The sequence below is a fragment of the Rhinolophus ferrumequinum genome, chromosome 7 (genome assembly GCF_004115265.2).
Source record: "Rhinolophus ferrumequinum isolate MPI-CBG mRhiFer1 chromosome 7, mRhiFer1_v1.p, whole genome shotgun sequence".
NCBI lineage: Eukaryota > Metazoa > Chordata > Mammalia > Chiroptera > Rhinolophidae > Rhinolophus > Rhinolophus ferrumequinum.
The window spans coordinates 3,311,555-3,332,394 of record NC_046290.1 but is presented as its reverse complement, the minus strand read 5'-3'; the positions used below and the strand labels follow the sequence as shown (position 1 = coordinate 3,332,394).

Below are 20,840 nucleotides of genomic sequence, written 5' to 3'. Positions count from 1 at the left end.
TCCCAGGGTCAGGGTCTGCCTCTTACTGTGGCACCACCCATGGAGGCCACACCTACAGTGCTAAGATTGCTGTGGACGCCACAACAAACGTGGTCACCAGGCTGGGTGGCCCCAGGGGCACTGCCCATTCCCACACTGGCAGCCACCATTCCTGGTCACAAGCTGTCCACCCTGAGCCCCCTCATTTGGGACACTTTCTCCTCAGACCTGTTCCAGCACTTTCTATTAGTGCTCGAGCCCCATTTCTCTGGGACAGCTGTCCAGTCGCTGGCCAGCCTTTGCCTCGCAGACGCGAACCTCACAAAGACTCATGAGCAGTTCACAGGCACGTTGTACCATATAGAATTTATTATAAAACTTCAGCAAATATAAATATTCAGGTGCCCATTCCGAATGGAGCTGCATTGTGGGAAAGGAGAACTAAAGCAGCACCAGTGTTGATAGAGGATATTGGGGCCTTCTTTCTGAATGGGGCTTACAAAAACAACCAACATTTAAGAAAAAAAACAAAAACCCCACACTGCGCAAAAATGAAACACTGGGTTCTACGTCTGTGCAAGAAGGACCACCACACCCCTCCCAAGGACAGCAGGGTTTTGGTGTAACTGGAAATTTTCCAATTCTGGAATAACCTGTAATTCTGTCCTTTAAAAAAGGAAACCATGAAGACATGGGTTCGAATAGGTACACTCACTTGTAAATAACAGAAAGATAAAATACAAAATTCTCTCCTCCAGCACACAAGTCTGAAAGGGATAGAAGCACCTCAGTAAGGATTTTGTTTTCCTGTTTCCAGCGGCAAAGTCCAACACACCAGGACGTAGTCCAGCCTCTCTAGGGTAGGCAGGTGCCCCTGACAGAGGACACCCAGCACTTGTCTTGGCACTGAGTCCCTTCGAAGAGCAGATCGGTTGCTGGCCAGGAAGAGGGGGCCCTGGGGACACATCCAAGAGCTGTCCTGGCCACGTGCTGCTTCTGCTAGGAGGCCAGTTGGTCCTGACCTCATGTGGGTGGGGCCTCTACGGTGGGGAGGGAGGCCAGCGTACTACACGGCAGGTATTTTGTATTTATTTCTAATTTCGTGGCCTTTCCTTCTTTTTACAAAGCACCAGGCATTTAACGTTTAGCAAGTTCAGCCCTGCCTCTCTTTCTGACTTGATTTTGCTGAAATACAAACGACAGTGAGCACTGCTCCCATCCTGCAGGGTGGGTGGCTGCCTCGCTCCAGGTCCCAACGCAGCACGAGAGCGTGTGCTTCTGTGTACACAGGTGTGCACGTGCACACACACACACACACACACACGTCAACGAGCCTAACAGTTTTTCTTCCGGCTTCCATCTTCCTTGGACGCATTCTGATGTGGACTGGACAGCTCACGGGTGCTGAAAACAGGGGTTTTCTTGGCCCTGGGAGGCGGCCCCAACTGACTCACAGGTTGGACTTGGAGCAAGTCTCGCAACATTGCTGGTCATAGAACTGGTGGCTGCACATCCCGTGCTGGGGCGCCAGGGTGCACCAGTGCAGGTGGTCCTTGCAGACGGCGTCTGGAAGCGAGCAAACTCCACATTAGTCAACACCCCCACGTCATGTCTGGTGCCACCAGCTGATAACTGATGGCAAAGCAAGGTAAATTTGTTGTTGCCTTGAAGCTGCCAAGGGGGTGAGGGGATGGCTATTAAGGTGAAATGGGGCCACGTGGAACATCCTGTTTTTATAAGGCCCTTCTTAGAAGGTCCCTGCAAAACTGAAATTTTCATCTTTTTGTGCTAATCTGAGCCACTCGTCCACCCGAGACAACGGGCCCTCTGGGGATAGCACTTCAGTCGTCTAATTCTGATTGCGCCAATCCACTCGCTGTCCCAAGTTCCATCTCCTCTCGGAGAAGCCACAGCAGACAGGCTCTCGGTCTCTGCAAATTCCTGAGGCGTTTGAGGGTTGATGGCATTCAGGGAGCACCCAATGAGTAAGTGGGCTTAGGGGGGAAAGATGCTTTATTTAAAATTGCCTCCTCTGAATAAAGTGAGTGACACTGAATAAAGTTAAAAGACATCATGTTTTCTTACAACTAGAATTATTTCACCCCCATCGATGTCATTTTGGGGGAGGTGTGAGAAATGAGGGCCATTTCATGGGAAAATGGGAAGAAGCGAAAAAAGATGAGAAGAGGTGCAACAGCTACAACCTCTGGGCACCCTGGACCCAACCTCTGGGCTCCCCACTTCCTCAGGCCCTGTGAGGAACCACTCCAGAAACATGAGGGCCTCACCAGGACATGCCAAGGTAAAGCCCAGGGGCTCTAGCCACTCACCTTTCTTCCCTGTGATGGGGCAGAAGTGAGTGTTGCAGGCCAGGGAGGCTGCAGGCTTCTGGTGCACGAAGCAGCCCACGGCTGGCCGGCCCCCAGCCAGGCACTGCACAGACCTGGTCTGCACGCCACCTCCACAGCTGGCTGTGCACTGCAAAAAACACATGCATGAGTCACCCAGGGCTACTGGGTTTTCGGGGTACCCCCTCCCCCAGACTCCTCAAGGTGGTCTCTCTACAATTGTGGGTGGCTGGCCAGATTCTGGATTAATCCCAGGTATGCACAGAGGGGAGAATTGCCCAGAAGTCTAGAATGTTCTTGAGTCACCTATGGTCTGATGGACATCAGGAAATGGGCGCACATTTGGGGACACAGACCTGTTTCCTGGACTTTGTCCAGGCTGTGAGTCTGACATGAAGCAAACAGTGCCCTTCCTGGATGCCATCAGCGAGCCACCCCTTCTGGTGCTCGTGACAAGCCAACTCTCACAGAGGCCAGATAACAGTAAGCCCCCTGAAGCCCCACGTTCACGGATGCTGGATGCCTGGAGGTGGGAACACCAGTTCTGGGTTCACTGTGTACGGCTTCTTCCTCCTCTCAAGGGTGTTGCTGTCTGATGCCGAGGCCTCATGCTCTAAGGCGTGAGCACAGCAGAGCTGGGAACACTGTAGTACAGACAGGGCACCTTCCATGAGCTCATGGGGCGCACACACCATGGAACATGTGAGTGGGGCCAGGTGAGGTCAAGCGCAGGCAAAAAAGAAATCAGGAGATAGGCGATCAGAGAGATGGAGGAACCCAGCACCGCAACAATTAATCTGTCCAGAAGGAAAGCTACTCAGAGTCGCCACGAAGCTATGAGTTAAAAACTGCCAAGAATGCGGGCAGTTAAGGAGCGCCTGCAGAAGATGGGGTCAGGTGACATTTGGAACGTCCTGGGGCATTGGTTCAGCGCAGTGGTTGCTTTACAAGGCAAGAATGAAGCTGGTCAACAGTGGGACACACATGACTCAGTCTGCTTGCCAAAAGTCACAGGACGGTGTACCAGAAACCCATTCTGGTGCGTGAAGGCCCAGCCTGGGGCTGTTTTTCCACAGTCCGGAGCAGCCTGAGAGGAAGCAGACAGCTGCTTTCCTACCTGCTTACTTGGGACCTGCTGCAACGGGCAGCCGTGCAAAGTGCTCTATAAATGCCATGGGGGCAGGGACTATTAACAAAACAAAACAAAACAAAACAAAACAAAACAAAACATAAAGGGAACCACTTTAGAATGGAGCTGGAGCTGTCATCCCAGAGGAACTGCCGTGCACGTCTTACGCCTCCCATCTCTGGAATATTAAGACAGAGCAAAATAACCTCAGGGCTGGCCAAAAGCAACATTGTGCCTGGAGAACTATTTGCAAAGATAACAAGAAAACAGACATTAGGACTCCTGGACTGACGACTACCAGACTAAAAATTATAAGCATTAACGAACATCTCTGGGTTACGTTGTGGCTAGAAGTGTCTTCCTTCTATGGATTCACTCGCTGTCCTTGAGTTTGTCATAAACAGCATTGCCTTTGTCTCCTGATCGAACACTAGTTGGGCTTCTGCCTGATTCGATGTGTCCCGAAGCCATTCTTATCTCGATAAATGCTTGCGGTCTCTCACGATGAAAGGCCTTTAGGTTTAGGTGAGCAGGACTCAGATAGAGCGAGCAGGGCCCCCTGGTTGGCTCCAGGTCTCGTCGGTCACGTCCACCTCTGTGCACTGTTTCAGAGCCTGTCAGCTCACAGCACAGGACGGCAGTTCACAGGTCTCCTCAGTCACATCCACCCCTGTAGGTGTTGACAAGGCCTCTACCTCATGAGCTGGATTCCTTCTTAGTCAGCAGTTGGGGCAGAATTCCATTCTTGATAACGGTATTATGCCTCAATTAGAAATCTGGAGACCTGGCCACCATTTGTCATCACGTAAACAGTGCCCAAAGAATTAATGCGTGGTTTGATTCTTTTTGTCATGAATTCACCTATTCACAAATAGAAGTCCCTCGCCTCCCATGGCAGGTAGTGTCCTAGGCACTGCACACTGAGTGGTGAGCACAGGCAGCCCGCCCCTCCTTCTCAGGGCACGGTCCTGGCACGCAGCAGGGCACAGCCAGCGTCTGTCCACGGTGCCGACTCCCTGCGCCCCTGCCGCCCCCAGAATCTCCCCCAGGGTCTGCAGTCCCCACTTTTCTTCCTGGGAAGAAAAACATACATGCGAGCTGTTCATCAATATCTCGGATGTAATGGCTGAAACCTCAGCACTGGTGTTCGGAATTCACGTTCCAGAATGTCAACTGAGTCTGCGCTTTGGAAGCGGATGGATCCTAAAAAGCACCCGGAGCCCTTGGCGACAGAGCAGACTCCTGGGGTGGAGACATGGAGGGGTGGGAGGACAGTAGGTGTAGGGACAAGTCATATGGCCGGCACCTTTGGGGAAATGACACTCAGTGAGAAGGGACACGAGGACATGGCCATGTAAGTCACACGTGTGGCTTCTTCGTCAGCTTCATGGGATTAACCTAAGCGTCTCAGGTAACCCCTCCTCCTGACGGCAGGACAGAGGAGGCCAGCGTGCTGTGTGGTGACAGTGGCCTGCACGTCTAGCTGGTCAGTGGCTTACGGCCAGTGACAATGGCCGGGCCGCCTGTCCGGACCTCCTTCCTGTTGGCTTCACTCCAGAGCAGCAGTTCTCGCATGTCTGTGCGTCACACCAGGGCTTGTTAAAGAGCGCTGGGACCCGCCCAGGCCTCGAGCCTCAGCAGGTCTGGAGCCCAGGAACCAGCATTCCTGACAGTGCTGCAGTGCTGTGGGTCGGGCCAGAGCTCTGGTGCTCAGAACTGTACCGCACATGCCCTTTCCTTCCCTGCTCTTTCCAGAACTGACTTCAGTCGCACTTAGTCTAGCGCCAATATTTGTGATGACTGCGGGCATTTAAACAAGGTTTCTTGTAAAGGGACTGAAACTTTTCCCGTGTGGCCTCGGGGGTCACTTTGTCCTTCAGTCGGACACAAAGGCCAACAGGTATCCCCACTTCAGCCATTCCCAGACCAATGAGTGTGTGAACCACTGGTCTCTAAGCCCAAGTGACTCATATAATTTAAATCAGTCCAAGCAAGCGACAAACCAGTAAATGTGATGATACCCAAAGCCATTTAAATCAATAGAAACCCTGCAGATCAAATAATGGAAACTGGGGTCTTTAAACTGTTACAAGAATAAACCTGTCGGGGAGGCAAAGTTCAGCCAGTCTCTGGCCATTCATTACAGCCTGACAATTTCCCACAGTCTCTGTGGGAGAGAGTGCTCACGGCAGACACAGCCCTTTGAGTTATGAACCCCAAAAGTTAAAGTCTCACAGCATAACAGATGAGTCACAATGGATAAAAGCTTCAGGCAGTGTTATTACAAAAACCACTTATTAGACAAATGGATTATTTCGGAGTGGTGAAAGCTACTGCAGACATATTTTAGGTGTTATGCTTCTTTTCTAAATACTGATAACCCATATTCCTCTTTGTAAATTTGCCTGGAGTCTCTGAATTGAGCAGAGTGGGGTGAATGCTAGCCTGGCAGCCACAAAACAGCTCGACTCAGCTCCTTAGCTCGCCTATATGTCATCTCGCTGGAAACACAGCACTCAGAAGAAAACCAAAGGGAAAAGTTCACATCTATTGATACTTTTTGTCAACTTAAAATAGGAAATGCTTGGAAAGGATATAATTAAAATGTCCTTGCTCCAATAAGTTAAATTAAAGGACTTCTAAGTTGAATACCTTTTAAAGAGGGGTTCATACATTCCTAAATGAAGCAGCTACATCGGGTTTGCAGACAACCGGAACCAAAGTGGAGCTGGGACCTCAGCCAAGGGTCTGTGGGAGGTGTCCGTCTTCCTGTCCAGGGACTGAGGGTCCTTCTGCAGAACTCAGACAACGGGACCAGGAGCGAGTCGAGACACCAGAGGAATGGCGGCGGCAGGACTGGGATGTCACGGGTTTTTCAAGATGCTGGCTGATAAGTAGCCAACCCCAGGCCCACAGAGATACAGCTAGGGCTCCAACAGAATGAGGCAGGGAGATGGTTTAGAGGGAGTTTTAAACTAATTTTATTCTAGTGAAAGTTTAGCTAATACTGAAAAAGATTCCATAATGGATTTAATTGCTTCTGATACATATTTCTGTTTGTTTCCTGTGGGCTTAAAGGTACTAATGATGTGTAATTATTGCTCTGTCACAGCTGTTCACGTGTTTCCCCGTCAGGGCTGGGCTTACGTGACAGGACTGTGACTCAGGGTGTGGTGGCCTCCTGAGGATGGCTGCATGCAGACCAAGGGTGATCCCGGCTGGCAGAGCCAAGAGTGGAAGGGCCAGCAGCCTCTCACCTCGGTGGCCCCTGGCATCAGGGGACTGCGTCTCCCCTGCAAGCCCCATGTTTCCCTGCTAGAGAAGGCCGGTGGTGACATGGTATTGTCATGTTCAGCTCCTACTGTCCACCTGTCCTTGTAGCCCAGGGCTGGCCTATGAGGAATGTGAAGTGAAATAAGTCACAGCTCTTGCATCCTAGAGCCCACCTTCTGGGGGTTGGGAAGAAACACAATAGGACCAGGACACAAATAACTACCAGTATGAGTTCTTTGGGGCTGCAGTGACAAACGACCACAAACGGGGTGGCTTGAAATGACAGAAACAAGTCTCACAGTTCAGGAGGCCAGAAGTCTGAAATCAAGGTACCGGCAGAGTAGCTCCATGTGGGGGTTCCGAGGGAGGGTCTCGTCATGCATTTCCCAGAGGCTGGGCCTGCTGGCGACCGGGCACCGTGCTGCTTCTCTCCCAGGTCTGCTTGCTGCACGTGGCCTGTACCCAGCATGAGTCTGTCCTCACACGGCCTCATAAAGACTCCAGTCACAGCGTTCAGGGTCCACCATAACCCATGGTGGCCTCATCTTAGCTGACTCCGTCTGCAAGGGCCCTTTTTCTGATTAAAGTCACATTCTGAGACCCTGGGTGGACATGAGTTTTGGGGACACAGTTCAGTGCAGGACATCGTCCGTGAGCATGGTGGGGTGCCCCTCCTGAGAGGAATCATGTGCAGCAGCACGTTGGAGGGGGGCTCAGGAAAGGGGCTCAGGAAAGGGACGTTGCATCTGGACAGATTAAAGATGGGCCATAAAGCATGGATGGGGTCCTCCAGGTGGAGACAGGCTCACGCTGGGAGGACATGGAAACATGTGAGGAGGGACTCAGGTGGTGGGAGAGCCGGTCAGTCAGGGGCCCCTGGTCCAGTCTGGCTAGGCACGTGCGGTTACACTGGGTCCCTCAGCCCAGTCTTCCTGTCGCCTCTCATGCCTGGACCCTGGCTGGCGTGCTCAGCAAGGACCTGCCCCTCTTGAACACTGGTGCCCAGGGCTGGACACTGATGTCTCTTCCAGGACAGGTGGTCAGACAAGTGCCATCTTTTCTATGGAGTGGCCTGCCCAGTGGCAGGCCAACAGCAGCAATTCTAAATCCTTAACAAACACTTACACACATCAAAGTGAGTTATTGGTCCCTGTGGGCTGGCGACACGGCAGCCTGCCTAGGACGACCCTTAGTGAGCTTGTCAGGTTGCATGCCATGCCTTCTCGGGAGCTCTCCACCCCCACCAGATGAGGCGCACACACTCGGGGAACGGCCTCGATGACCAGGCGCGTGAGTGCGTGCACGCAGACACACACACGCATGCACGCTGACGCACCCCAGCCACATGACATGGGTGTCTGTTTCGCATTCAGTCATGGGCAAGCAAGTAGGAAGCATGTGGCTGGCGAGCCAGGGTTTCCTTTGGACTTTAAAGATGACGCCATGACACATGGGTCTCTCAACAGAGCATGCGACATCGACGGATGATGGAAACAAAAACCTGAGACAGGTGTGTGCTGGGAGAGGAACGAATGGCTTCTCTGAGCCACTTACTGCATTTGTATTTCCTTTCAACTCGCACATTCAGCAAACATTCCTGATTCTGAGCACGGGCTAGGTGTCCTGGTGGGCACGGGGCGGGGGCATGTATATACAAATAATATGTATATACACGTATGTATGTGCACATATGCAAATACGTAGAAGATACATGTAAATACTCTGCATAAACCTGCCACAAAGCAATGCCTGGGTGAACAGCAGTCCTGGTGCTTATTTTGTGACCACATGGGCTTTCTCACAGCTCATGTTCAAGTGGCCAGACCTTGACCTCTGAGGCTCGCTAGGCTAGAGGACCACCAGAGCATGATTCCGGCACAAGAGGGGTCTCCACTCCAGAGTCTGTTTTCTGTCCATGCTTCCTTTTAGCACAAGATGCCAGGGCCTCCCCCTCAGTGAGCTTGGGGTACATGGCACGCTCCCTGGGAGGGTACCTCCACTCTCCATGGGATAGGCTGGTTATGCTGAGAGCTCAGAGCCACCCCTACCCCATTCCAGTGCAAGCTCCCAGGAAAGGTTTGGCACGAAGAGTGAGTGAGTGAGTGGACGAAAGGCTGGCTAGGACGTGAGTCTGACTAGGGAGGGAATCTGTGGGCGGGGAGGGCCGTCCCACAGGCTGCCGATTGAGTAGTCCTACAGCACCAGGCACTGCGCAGACCTTTTGGGAAGTTTTCTGCGGGAGAGACAAAGACCCAGGAAAGTTCCTTTGGAAGTGACAGTGGACAGACACCAACCCAGTGCTCTCTGGGATCAGCTGCTGGCATCATGGAAGGCCCTACATGGGGGCCGAGAGGACCCTTTGTGATGGGGCAGCTTGGTGGCTCCATGCTCCTGTGTATCTTATTAACTTAGGATTTGGCTTTGGGTGTGTGGAAGCCAGTGTTACCTGACACAGGACACCCTGGCCAAGGACCAACATGTTTATGAGGCAGGAACCAGAGCACATGGCAGCGCACACCATCATTTTCATTTGCTTCTTAAAAGCCAACGTTCTGTCCATGTGCCCATGATGACACTGGGTTCCAACCTAGTCTGTGTCCTACTGCCCAGAGTGGGGGTGGGACATAGCCTGGCATCCTCGGGGCCAGGCTGAGCTGGCAGGACCATGTTGAGGAACAAAGGAGAAGACATGGCAATTATGGGCTGAAATCACATGATGCCTGTGGACCCCACTGAGCGGGCCAGCTTCTGCCTCTCCCTAGACTCACTGTGCCTCAGTTTCCTCATCTATGAAATGGGGGTGGTAATGTTTCCCTCCCTCATAGGGCTGCTGGAAGGATTCATGAGTCAGGAGCAGCAGGATGCTTAGCACATCTCTGGGGCATTGGGGGTGGGGGATCTCAGCAGGTGTCAGCCATTGTCACTGGCTTGATTCCTATGTATGGAACCTGGGAGTTTCTCTGGGACTTTCCAGGGAGAGAGTGCTAGGACCTTCCCACAGAGGGGGACACAGGCTGGTCGCCACCACACACTCCATTCCTCTTCCTGCTCTTTCAAGTCCTCAGAAAAAAGGAGAAAATCAGAGATGGGACCTGTACGTGCAGAGCAAAACAAGGCTGGCTCCCTGGCCAACAGATTAGAAAGCCAGAAAATGCTCCTCCCTTCCTTGGGGGCACTGATCAAGCCCATGTGCCCCTCCAGGGCACACCCAAGCAGTGCCAGTGCTCAGGGTTTGGCCAGCAGGCATGGCTTAGGGACATGTCAGCCCCTCCTGGAGCCAGAGGAGTGAGGGTGCCGCCCTGGGACAGGGCGGAATCAGAAACAGAGGGAGTAGGAGCAGAACCACAGGCTGACAGGACGGGGTTGGGGGTGGGGGAGGACAGTGTGAGGGTGGCTGGACACCCAGGGGCAGAGACAAGGTGAGGGAGGTTAACAGCAGGAATGGCAGAGTTCTCCTTAGACTCAAAGGAAGTGTGGAGGGAGGCGGGAGGGAGGGATACCAAAGGCCACACAAACCCTGCAGACCTCACTGGGCGGGGCTGCTGTGCTGTCCAAGAGCCCAGGCAGGACGTGACAACTCCACGGTGTCTCGGCTCCTAGTCTCACTTAACTTGTGATTAACCTAATATAATCTCACAACCACCTACTCATTCCTCATATTCTATTTCCTCCCCATTCATTCCTCTCCAGAGAATTCTGCCCAGCTTTTGCCAAAAACACCAAATTTTCCTACATTTAATTGGGTGATGATTTAGAGCAAAGCGCACGTGCCCTAAAAGATGCGGCAAGGTGTGCAGATCACCCTCTTCGGAAAGCCACACGCACACCCAGGGATGTGGGTCCCCACACCCACTCGAAGAGAAGGTTCAGGGATGGGCTCAGTGGGCTTTATACGTTCACAGAAACCCCCACCTGACCCAGCCGCCAAGGTCAGGAGCAAGGCCTTCCCCACCTGCTCTTGTGAACACAGAGCCACCCTACCTGAGACCAGGGCGAGGCAAACCAGCTGGCCCGCGGGGGCCCTGCAGCAGCAAACAGGGGGTGCTTGGGGCACGGGAACAGGGCACAGGTACGTTCCAGCTCCAGGTCGGGCTGTGGCAAGTGCCAGCACTTCTTGGAGGCCAGCTCCCGGTACTTCCCAGAAATGTACTTTTCAGCACATTTTAAGAACCTTGTCTGTGTTCCCCGTTCACATGTAACAGAGCACTGAAAATAAAAGAAAATAAGACGTGGGTGAAAAATACCTCTTCTGAGGTGACTGTCCCTTTTACAAAATCCTTCAGTCAAACTACCTCCTGATTCTATCAGCTCGAACATTTACACAAGTGTAAACATTCAATGGAATTTATTGGCATTTAAAGGCATTAGGGAATCTGTCATAAAAAGGAGGACCTGGAGGCCATGGTGGCCTAGCTTTGGGGGCACAAGTAGAGGCAGAGCAAACAGAAACCCTAAAAGGAGAAATTCCAAACTATCATTTCCCTGGGAAATAAAGATGCTGGGTTGTAACTGGCATTAGAATGCAGTGCAATTTAACACATCAGACAGGAGGTGAAGCTCAGAGCTGGGGGATGAAGACCACCTTTCTGCACTGTGTAGCTGGCCCCTTAACCAGGGCAGGTGGACCAAACCCGGACAGGGCACAGCACCCCTTTCTCCCAGAAAGCCCAGTGCTCCCCGTGAAGAGAACGAGCACACACGGGGAGCAAACCCACTGTGGTATTCTCCACGCCTGAGCTATCACTGCTGCTGGACACCCTGGCATGCGCAGGGGGCCCTGGGTGAACCAGCAGGCCAGGCAGAGGCCACAGCTGCAGGTAAGGCAGAGAGGACATGGAAGCACAAGGTACACCATTGTACCAGAGGGTCAGGCTTGGGGGATTGGGGAGAGAGGTCCCAGCGCCAGGCGTTGTGGGCTCACGTAGGAGTGAGTGATGCTGAGCCCGACAGGTGATTCCATCTCTTCTGCAGAGTCTGGAAGCCAGGTGACCACACCTGCCGGGGTTCTCCCATGCTCAGCTGTGGCTTAAAGGTGTGCCTGTGTGTGTCCTGCTGCCGAGACCGAGACAGAGCTGGGAGATTCTGAGGCATGGCCTGAGAGAGAAGCTGGGCGTGTGTGTGTGTGTGTGTGTGTGTGTGTGTGTGTGTGTGTGTGTGTGTGCGCTAAATATTCGGGGTGAGGACTTCCCACCTGGACACCACCCACAGATCACACAACCCGAGTCACCATGGAAACGCCCCCAGGGAAATGCACAGGAAGAAACGTCTTTTCTAAAGACCTTGTGATTCAGTCCTAGGAGACCCTGGTATTCCTGTGGCTCAGGGGACAGAACCTGGAGTTCCACCTTAGCCACTGCAGGCTTGCTTCAGTGAGCGACCTTGCTTTTACTTTTCAGTGGAAAGCCGAGACAGTGTCTCACCAGGGTTAGGCGCCCTGCTTGGCACAGCTACCCCTTTGTTGCCTGACTCCTGCCGCCATCCCAGACACTGTCATTCCAGGTGTGGGCTGGAGTGAGACGCCTGTCTGGCACGGAGCTAGGGACTTTCTCCCCACAGCTGCTGCGGGAACTGACAGGCAGCCCTGGGATTTGGGAGGAGGGCTCTTAACACCCGTTCCCACGGGTTCCTGCTTGGTGGGGTGTTGCTGTCACTCTATGCTGTTGGCTTCCTGGTGTCCTTCTGGGGTTTACTGACACCTCCACCTCTGAGAAGATGCACACCACGGTTAAGGGGCTTCTGACAGCCCCTGCACACGCGCTGCGGGGGTGGGGTGGTGGTGGTGGCGGCGGCTGCCTGTGCTGGCACAGGCTGTCCCCATGCCCCTCCCCTGTGGGAGGCTGTGCTGGGCAGAGCTGACAGCTCTGTCTGCACCCTCACTTACTCATGTGCTGTCTCGGCCTTCAGTTGGGCTAAAGGTTGTCATGAAACCTTTAACACTCCAAACTCCTGTTACTGAGTGTTAGTCCAGCCAGCAGGGCCAGGACAGTTGCCAAATAGTACAGATAAGGGGGCTCGCCGGCCTTCAGCGCACAGGGTGTTGGTCCCTGCAAACCCGACATGAGTGGCTTCTTCCCTAAACATAAGCGCTGCCATGGACACCAGTCTCAGGAAATGGGTCCCGAGATTTCCAGGTAACGCGCTCTCCTCCTGCTCTTGCTCATAAGCACTTCCGGGAAATCGCTTACGGGAGTCGCCGTGGCCCCACTGTCAGCGAGCTGCTCGCCCCCTACTCTCACACTTGCACCCAGTTCACCCACTCATCCTCGGCTCCACACCGACTGAGTGATGACCTTGTGGATGCCACTGAGTGGGCTGCTCAAGGACGTGACCTGGAAGCCTAAAGCCATGTCCAGGGGTGGGGAGCCTGCAGAGACTGCAGCCCACAGGGTGGGGGGCAGAGACTTAGTGGAAAAGGGGTGGAAAAGGAGCGGGGAGCAGTGAGAGCAGGTAAGGAGGGAGCAGGTAAGGGAGGGCTGGTCGACCCCATTCTGTTTGGACCCAACACACCTACCTGAGACCAGGCAGACACAAGCCACTGCAGCTTCTTGTGCTTGTGGCAGCGCTTAGGCAGACAGGCTTCGTGAGTCCTGGGCCTGGGCGCTGAGCTGCAGAGGACGTCGGGCAGGAGCTGGGCCCTGGCGGAGGGGCTGGTGCTCTTGCAGGCCACGGACCTCTTCCTCCACCCCTTCCCGCAGGTTCGCGAGCACTGCATAGGGACAATGAGTATTGGCTCCCAGCAAAAAACGGATCAGGCCTTGCTGGAGGTCCCAGGCCCAGCCGTGCTCCACAGGGGGGCCCAGCTGCCACCCCCCATATCAACCCTGCCCGAGGTACCTCTGACCAGGGCCCAGTGCTCCAAGTGGGCGGGCAGCTCTGGGGGAGGCAGGCCTGGCGGCTCGCGGGGACGGGCTGCGGGCACAGGCTGGCGGAGACCCGCTCGGATCGGTAGTGAGCTCGCCGAGAGCACTGGACCACTCGGCTCTGTGTGCCGCCACCGCACGTCCGGCTGCAGGCGCTCCAGGTCCCCACGGACCAGCTGGGAAGGGACAAAGAGACCTATAATGAGGGATGGTGCCGCCTTTCCAGGAGAGAGGCCATGCCTGGCCGGGCAGTGGCTGGTATCTCATCTGCAGTCGACCTGTACATAATTATTTCAGTGGCCCCAGAGGTTTCCCCATGGCCCCATTGGCTTCTCAATGGCTCCTTCATTAATTTTCCTGCTTGTCATTCTTTGCCCTCCCCTGGAGTTCAGGGCCACCTTGGAAACAATGACCTTCAATACAGTTTATCTGTCCTCCCTCTAACTTCTTTGTTAATGTAAAACTTCATATACAAACATAAAGGGCCTTCTTGTCTCACGCACCCAACTTCAATAATTATCAACTTATGCCCCAGCACTATAGCATTTTGAAGCATATTCCAGACCTGTATATATTTTCAATATGCATCTCTGAAAGATTAGGATTCTTTTTCTTTCCTTTTAACATAACCACAATACCATTATGACATCTAAAAAACTGACAATGTCCCATAATATTACCATATATTCAATGTTCCATTTGCAATTGTGTCATAAATGTCATAGTTTAATCTGCTTGTTTGAATCAGAATCCAAATGAAGCCCAGAGTCTGCAATTTATGTCTTTCCTCTCTTTTAGTCTATAGGTTTGTCCTTAATGTCATTTATTTTTCTATTCATTTTATTTTTTACAGAAACTGGATTGATCACTTTACTCAGTCTCCATAGCTTTCTTTTTCTTTTTTTCTGGTTAGAGGATTTTGCAAATTACATCTGTATGGTATCTCTTAACCTATCCCTCTGTCCTCTGCACGTCCTACAATTTCCAGTTGGGTCTAGAGGCTTGACAGATAATATATATATTATATATATATACACATATATGCACACACACACACACACACACACACACACACACTCGTACACCCTTGGGCTTTGGGGCCATCCGCTTCCACCAAGGGGAACCCCAATGGTCACACTTGGACAAAGGAGCCAAAGCAGCAGTGGGGTGCTCGGTCAAGGGCTCGTGAGGTGACTCTAAGAGATACGGTGCCAAGGGAGAGGCTTTGTGAGGACTGAAGTGTGTGCCCCCGAGTTACACAGAGAGAACCACAACAGGAAAGACAGAAACTACCCAGAGAAACCACTGTGATGAGTCCCTCACATGTGCTTCTGCTCACTCTCTCTGTTTAAATACATAAATACATACATACATAACACACACACATACATACATAATACACACATACATAATACACACACAAACACACATAAGACATACACAAATGCATACATACACACATACATGATACATGCATGCACAATACACACATGCATACATAATACACATACATAATACAACACATGTGATACATATATACATGCATAATACACATACACACATAATGCACACACAATACATACATACATGATACATGCACAACACATACATAATACCTACACACATAATACATACACACAATACATATATAACACATATATACACAATACACACATAATACACACATACATAACACACAATACATATATGATACACACATTATACATACATACATACATACATAATATATATTTTTAAACACCATTGTGGGCAAACAGTATATGCAACTTTTAAATCCAGCACTTTGAGACGTCAGTGTGTACAACCAGCATGTTCTTACACTGCAAAGCCTCTGTGCACACATAGTTTCAGTCTCTAACACCTCATGGTGTGGACCAAGATAGATGCATACCTAAATAAGGCAACACAGGCAGAAAGGGATGTGTTCCTGCTCCAGGGGAGCCGGGAACAACCCGAGACTGCCGCTTCTATGTGCACTGCCCTGCCCGGATTTCTGAGCAAAATGGTCCAGGTCTTTCCTCAAGTTCTCAAAAGGGTCTGATTCTCAGAGCCAATTTTTAGGCTCTTGTGAAAGTTCTCAGGATAATTTAGTGGTGGAAGGAGAGGGAAACTGTTGACAACTCCCAGATGGGACACAGAAATGACCTCACCCCAGCACAGCAGGCAGCCCTGTCACGTCCCGTGGCACCTCTTTTGTTTGCAGAAGTTTTGAACCATTTTATGCCAAGGTTACTCCTGAACTGACTCTACTGTGTTTCTAAGAAAATTATTAAAAACAACAACAACAACAACAAAATAACTGTAATAGATAGTTTGATTCACATGAGAAAACAAAGAATGTCGGGTCCTTTCTGTATCAACTGTGGAAATGCTTCCATTTTTCACCGGGAATAAAATCACCCCTTTTTGTTTCACATTAAACTGTAAATTATGGATCCTCATTGTGAAATTGTGCCTCCTCATGGCTGTGATGCTTCTGCACTTGGAACCTCTTGGTTGCCTCCTGTTGTTTTTATGTTTTCTCTAATTCCTTGCATTTACTCTCTCAGCCGTATAGCTATATGAACTATCATTGGGCTGTCCACGCCGGGGTTGCAAAGATACCTTGGCTGCACTCAGGCTCTTCAACCCCCTCTGTCTCCACCATTTTAAGCTGTTCCAACGGGGTTGATCCAGTCTCTTCCCTTCTCTTAACTGCATCCATTAAGAAATCGTCCTGAACAAAGGTCATTCACAAGGCATGTGGAAACGCCAGTGTCTGTTTTGTTTCATGGGCAGAGCTCTGGGGAAATGTCTTGATTTCAGCTCATGAGTAAAAATGCACACAAGCTTCCGTGCTGTCTGAGCATTCTGTGAGCTTCTGCAAGGTGTGCTCCGTAGCTGACCAGGGGACCTATTTGTTCTGTTTCCCTAAGTTTGCCAGTTGGAACAAAGCAGACAGCTGGAATTACGCACTTCAGGAAGCCTCTGCCACCCAGCCATCCTCTGGGTTTTCTGGAAGAGGGTCCCCTCACAGCCACACCTGTAGGGAAGAATCTCAGTGCTGCCCCAAAGTGGATAGCAAGTACGGCTGTCGTTCAACACTTTAGGCAGGATTTTCTGGCATCATTTATTCAAGATTCAATATCCCTAATTGCCAGTCATTATTATTACTTCTCAATAAAACGGCTTTCTCCTCCCCATTTTAAAAAAAAAAAATAACATTTTAGTTTTGGTTATTTAAAGTTTCCTTTGAAAATGCGCATTTCCAACAAGGGTATTTGGATACCTTGTCATGAAACGCCACCCAGGCAGCCATGCTCCAGAGCTACCATTCAGACTCAGAGGCCACCCGCCCTGGGCATGGACCAGAGCCAGCTGCTGGCCTGCGCCAGAGCAGAGCCATCCAGGGGCTGTCACAGACTTAGCATCAGGGAGTCTCTCGGAGAGCGAGTAACTGGCAGCTTCCTTTCAGAATTTAGTTTCAGTTTTGTTTTTCTGTTTAATCTCTTTGAGTTTTGAGACTAAGTGTGCACTGTTCTGTTTTCGGTAATAACTTGACCTGCTAGGAGGCAGTCTTTCATGACTCACTAAAGACATGAAATTATGACGGCGCAGAACCCATGTTGCAGCATGACCCTAGAAGAAGGTACGATAGACATTAGGTACTTGCAGCTGGATTTAGCTCAGCAGCGGTGCATTCTGGGCACAGTGAGGGACGGGGTTAAATACAGCTTTAGGTTCATGTCCTTGCTCCCCACCAGCAGGCTTGTGCACACGTGACTTCACATGTTGGTGTATCCATCACGGCTTTAGGTAGGCTGTTGTTAATCAAATCATCCACGTTCATGTTCCTAAGTGATCTTTAAAAACCTCTGCAAATGTGATCATGGACACTCACACACTCACATCCGTGGCCCAGGGGGTTAAGGCGGCCGCCGCCGTGGTCTGACAGCACAGGCTGTGTGAGGCTTGAAGGCAGAGAACCTTTTCTACATGGGACACTACAGCACCTTCACACATGTAAGCAGTTTGAGATCTTCTGCCTTTTTCTTCTAAACGAAGTGTTTTAAAAACAACAGGGCACATTCAACAATAAACAGACGCTACTTTGAAAAATCTGCTTTTTCCACTGGGAAATAATACATTGACTTAAAGAGCGCCGGCAGAATGATTAGCTGAAAACACAGCGGTCAAGGTCAGAGAAGCTGGGAGGACAGGGAAGGAGAGAAACTGGCTTTCTGAGCCCGTCTGAGCATTGGCCACAGGCCCTCAGCTCATCTTCCCTATCTTCTGATTTGGAATTTATTTATTGGTCTGTGTCAGAGGATGTTTCATCAGTGTCTCGTGATGCCAGCTACACTCCAGGCAAGTCCAGAGGCAGAAGCTCAGCTCTGAAAGAGCCAGTGATCGTGGTAACTGAATGAGTAAGAGAATGGTGTCGGTGTAGCCAGATTCACTGGATAAACAGATGGACTCCACTCACTCTTGTGCTGTGCCTTCTGGAGCAACACACTTAGTCTCCAAACCCATCGAAAGGTCACTAGCAAGTGCATTGGAAAGGATAGAATCTTTCTTCATCTCTGTCTCCTCCCTTCCTGTCAGTTGTATCTTGGAAAAGTGCCTCTTGGACTTTTAAGCAGAATGTGACTCTTCATTGGTACAATAAATACATATTTGAAAACTCAAAAAAAACACACAAAAAACCAGACACGATCCCAGCATGCTGAACAAACACTCAGTCTCATTCACTCCCTCTACCACAGTCTGTTAACAGGGTATTCTGGACTCTGTCTGGGTAGATCAGAACTCTTCCAATGTCTTCCAGAGGCTTCTTTCTAGGGCCAATGCCAGGGACTGGCCCCAAATTTCCCCTCCAAACTGAGAGTCCATTACTGACTACTGGTTGGCAAGGACAGGGGCCAGGCTTCCGAAAACAGGGACTTGGGTGGGGACAGCAGACCTTTGTCATCAGCACTTGGAAGCTGCAACCTGACAGTTACTTCTTCTGTTCGGCTTCAAAAGTCAAACCCCTCCCTGGACTTGTAAAACTGAAGGGGAGATTTGTAATGAGCCAGACAGAGGCACTGAGGTGTTTTTCACCTTCAAATGCAGCATTTCTCCTGTGAATCACACCACACCAAAGTGACGGACATCAAAAGTTCCCTCCAAAGGAAACACTATGGGCGTTAATTTTATAGATGGTGAGAAGCCAAAGTATGCACATTTTTACTATTCGGGGGCCACATGCTATTGACCAGATTTACCTGTCGCACCATCCCGTCCTCAGGTATTATCTTCAGAAGAATCAGTAAGATCTACAGAGCTTTTGTTTACATGAGGAAAGAGGAAAAATGGAATTATGAGGGACACGGAGACCATAGAAACTGACATCACTGACCCAAACAGCCTCACCAATTCCCTGTTTCAGCAAAAATCCTTCTTCTGAAGGTGTTTCTCTCTGCAGACCACTGACGGCGTTTGCAGTCCATTAACTTGGATGAAAAACCAGCTCATAAAAAGTGAAGGGGAAATCATTAGATTCAAACGACAATGAGGTTCTTCTCTGTGAGGCTGCACCTCTGCCCAGTTTCCGTGGAAAATTGGGAAAAAGAGGCTGAGTGTTAGAGCTGGGAAGGACTTCGGAGATGATGGACTTTAGCACTTATCTTACGTCTGGGCAACTGAGCCTCAAGAAGCCAGGACAGGACAGGCACAGAGGGAGCAGAAGATGCAAACAGGAGGGGCCAGGAGCCCCCACAGTGCCGACCTCAGTGTTCACCCCTACTTGGCTGGAAAGAATGAGTGTCTTTTCCATCCTCAAATTCCAACGTGGGGAGGACGACTCCCTTGTGCTCCTGTTCCACACCCATTCAACATCCATGGAGCCACCTGTTTCTATCACAAGCACCGTTGCTATGGAGTAGAAAAACTGGAAGGTGACTGCATATAGCAGAGAAATTAAAAATCCCGACCAGACTGCAACTGAAATTCAGTACTGCCTGAACAGCAGATACCTCCCTCCACTTGACCAGTGCCCAAGGATAGTGCAGAGGGGCTGAAACGACCCTGGTCTGTCTGCCTGGGATCCAGCAGGAGCTACGGCAGTGCTGCCCAAATCGCAGCTGCTGGTGGGGCTCTCACACACCTAGCATTCCTGGTCTCTCCTCCATTCTGCAGGAATCGCAAATCTGGAGTAGGGCTCAGGAATCGGAATGTTTACAAAGCCCTCCCTTCCCCAGCCTGGTGGTCAGGATTACCAGGCTTGGGAACATCCCGCTCTTTAGGGCAGTCCCAGGCACTGCACCTGCAGTTGGGCATTGCCTTCCCTCCCCTAAGAGGAAAGTTGTAGTGATGTTATTTTGTCACTATTGTGATAGTTAACTAGACAGTGCCAATAAAACTTGGGGGTGGGAGCCTGGGGAATAGGTTCTTCTGGGGGAAGGGAGATACCTTGATTTCCTGTCACTGGTGCAGCAGACAAGCCCTCTCAGGGTCCTCGGTGGACCAGCCCTCCTGGTTTTTGACAGTGTGCTCTGGCGCAGTTCCTGGCCGAGGATCCAGCAACTGGCCTTCTGGGCGAGCAAACTCACACAAGCTCACGTTCCCTCCCAAAGGAAGTCCCCCCCAGAACCAAAGCGGCCAAGGAGCTGCTTCCTGTACACTGACCGGTCCAACCTTGAAATGAAGAGCTCTGAGAAGTAAAGGTAACCCTGCCCAATACTGACGACACTCTTCTAAGCCCTCCAGTCAGCCAGCTGGAGAGCTGGGGAGATATGCCTACCCGCTGATGTCTCTCCATGGTGCAAGGTCTTGGTGAACTCACATTTTGCTTGGACACCGAAAGTTGTGGTGGAGGAATTCATGCCTGGGGACATCTTTGGGGTACAAAAATCCCTTTTATACATAAACACCCTGCCACCCAAGCAGGCAGGTGGTTTTCTACTGGGCAGGACCAAAATAACGTCCTCCATGGGGCTCTGCAGTTGTCTGACCTAAGAAGGAGAAAGCCGAGGGACAGTCCTGGGTCGGTTTCTGTCCTGGGACCCTCCACTCTGTTCTGCTCCTCTCTGGACACCACATTCACTGCTCCTACCTCAGGAGCAGCTCTCTTCGTTACTCATCTGAACTGACTGGTCAGACTCAGGGGCTGCCCCATTCTCTTGGTGAAACCACCGGCCGCCGCCCACACCACGCTGAGCGCCGGGGGAGCGCCACTCTTGCCCACGGCTTTCCACATCCTTTTGCTGC

General features: G+C 51.2%; 1 protein-coding gene across 1 annotated transcript in view; it reads right to left on the bottom strand.

Moving 5' to 3' along the window:
* Positions 1–415: 415 nt before the first annotated feature.
* The window catches only part of ADAMTS16 (ADAM metallopeptidase with thrombospondin type 1 motif 16), a 132,506-nt gene continuing 112,081 nt past the window's right edge, over positions 416–20,840 (bottom strand). Inside the window, exons 19-23 of the mRNA XM_033110716.1 lie at positions 13,564–13,765; positions 13,241–13,435; positions 10,711–10,935; positions 2,310–2,457; positions 416–1,545 (exon numbers count right to left, since the gene is read on the bottom strand). Of these exons, the coding sequence (XP_032966607.1) occupies positions 1,430–1,545; positions 2,310–2,457; positions 10,711–10,935; positions 13,241–13,435; positions 13,564–13,765 (886 nt within the window). The 3' untranslated portion in view covers positions 416–1,429. The remainder of the gene's footprint in view (positions 1,546–2,309; positions 2,458–10,710; positions 10,936–13,240; positions 13,436–13,563; positions 13,766–20,840) is intronic.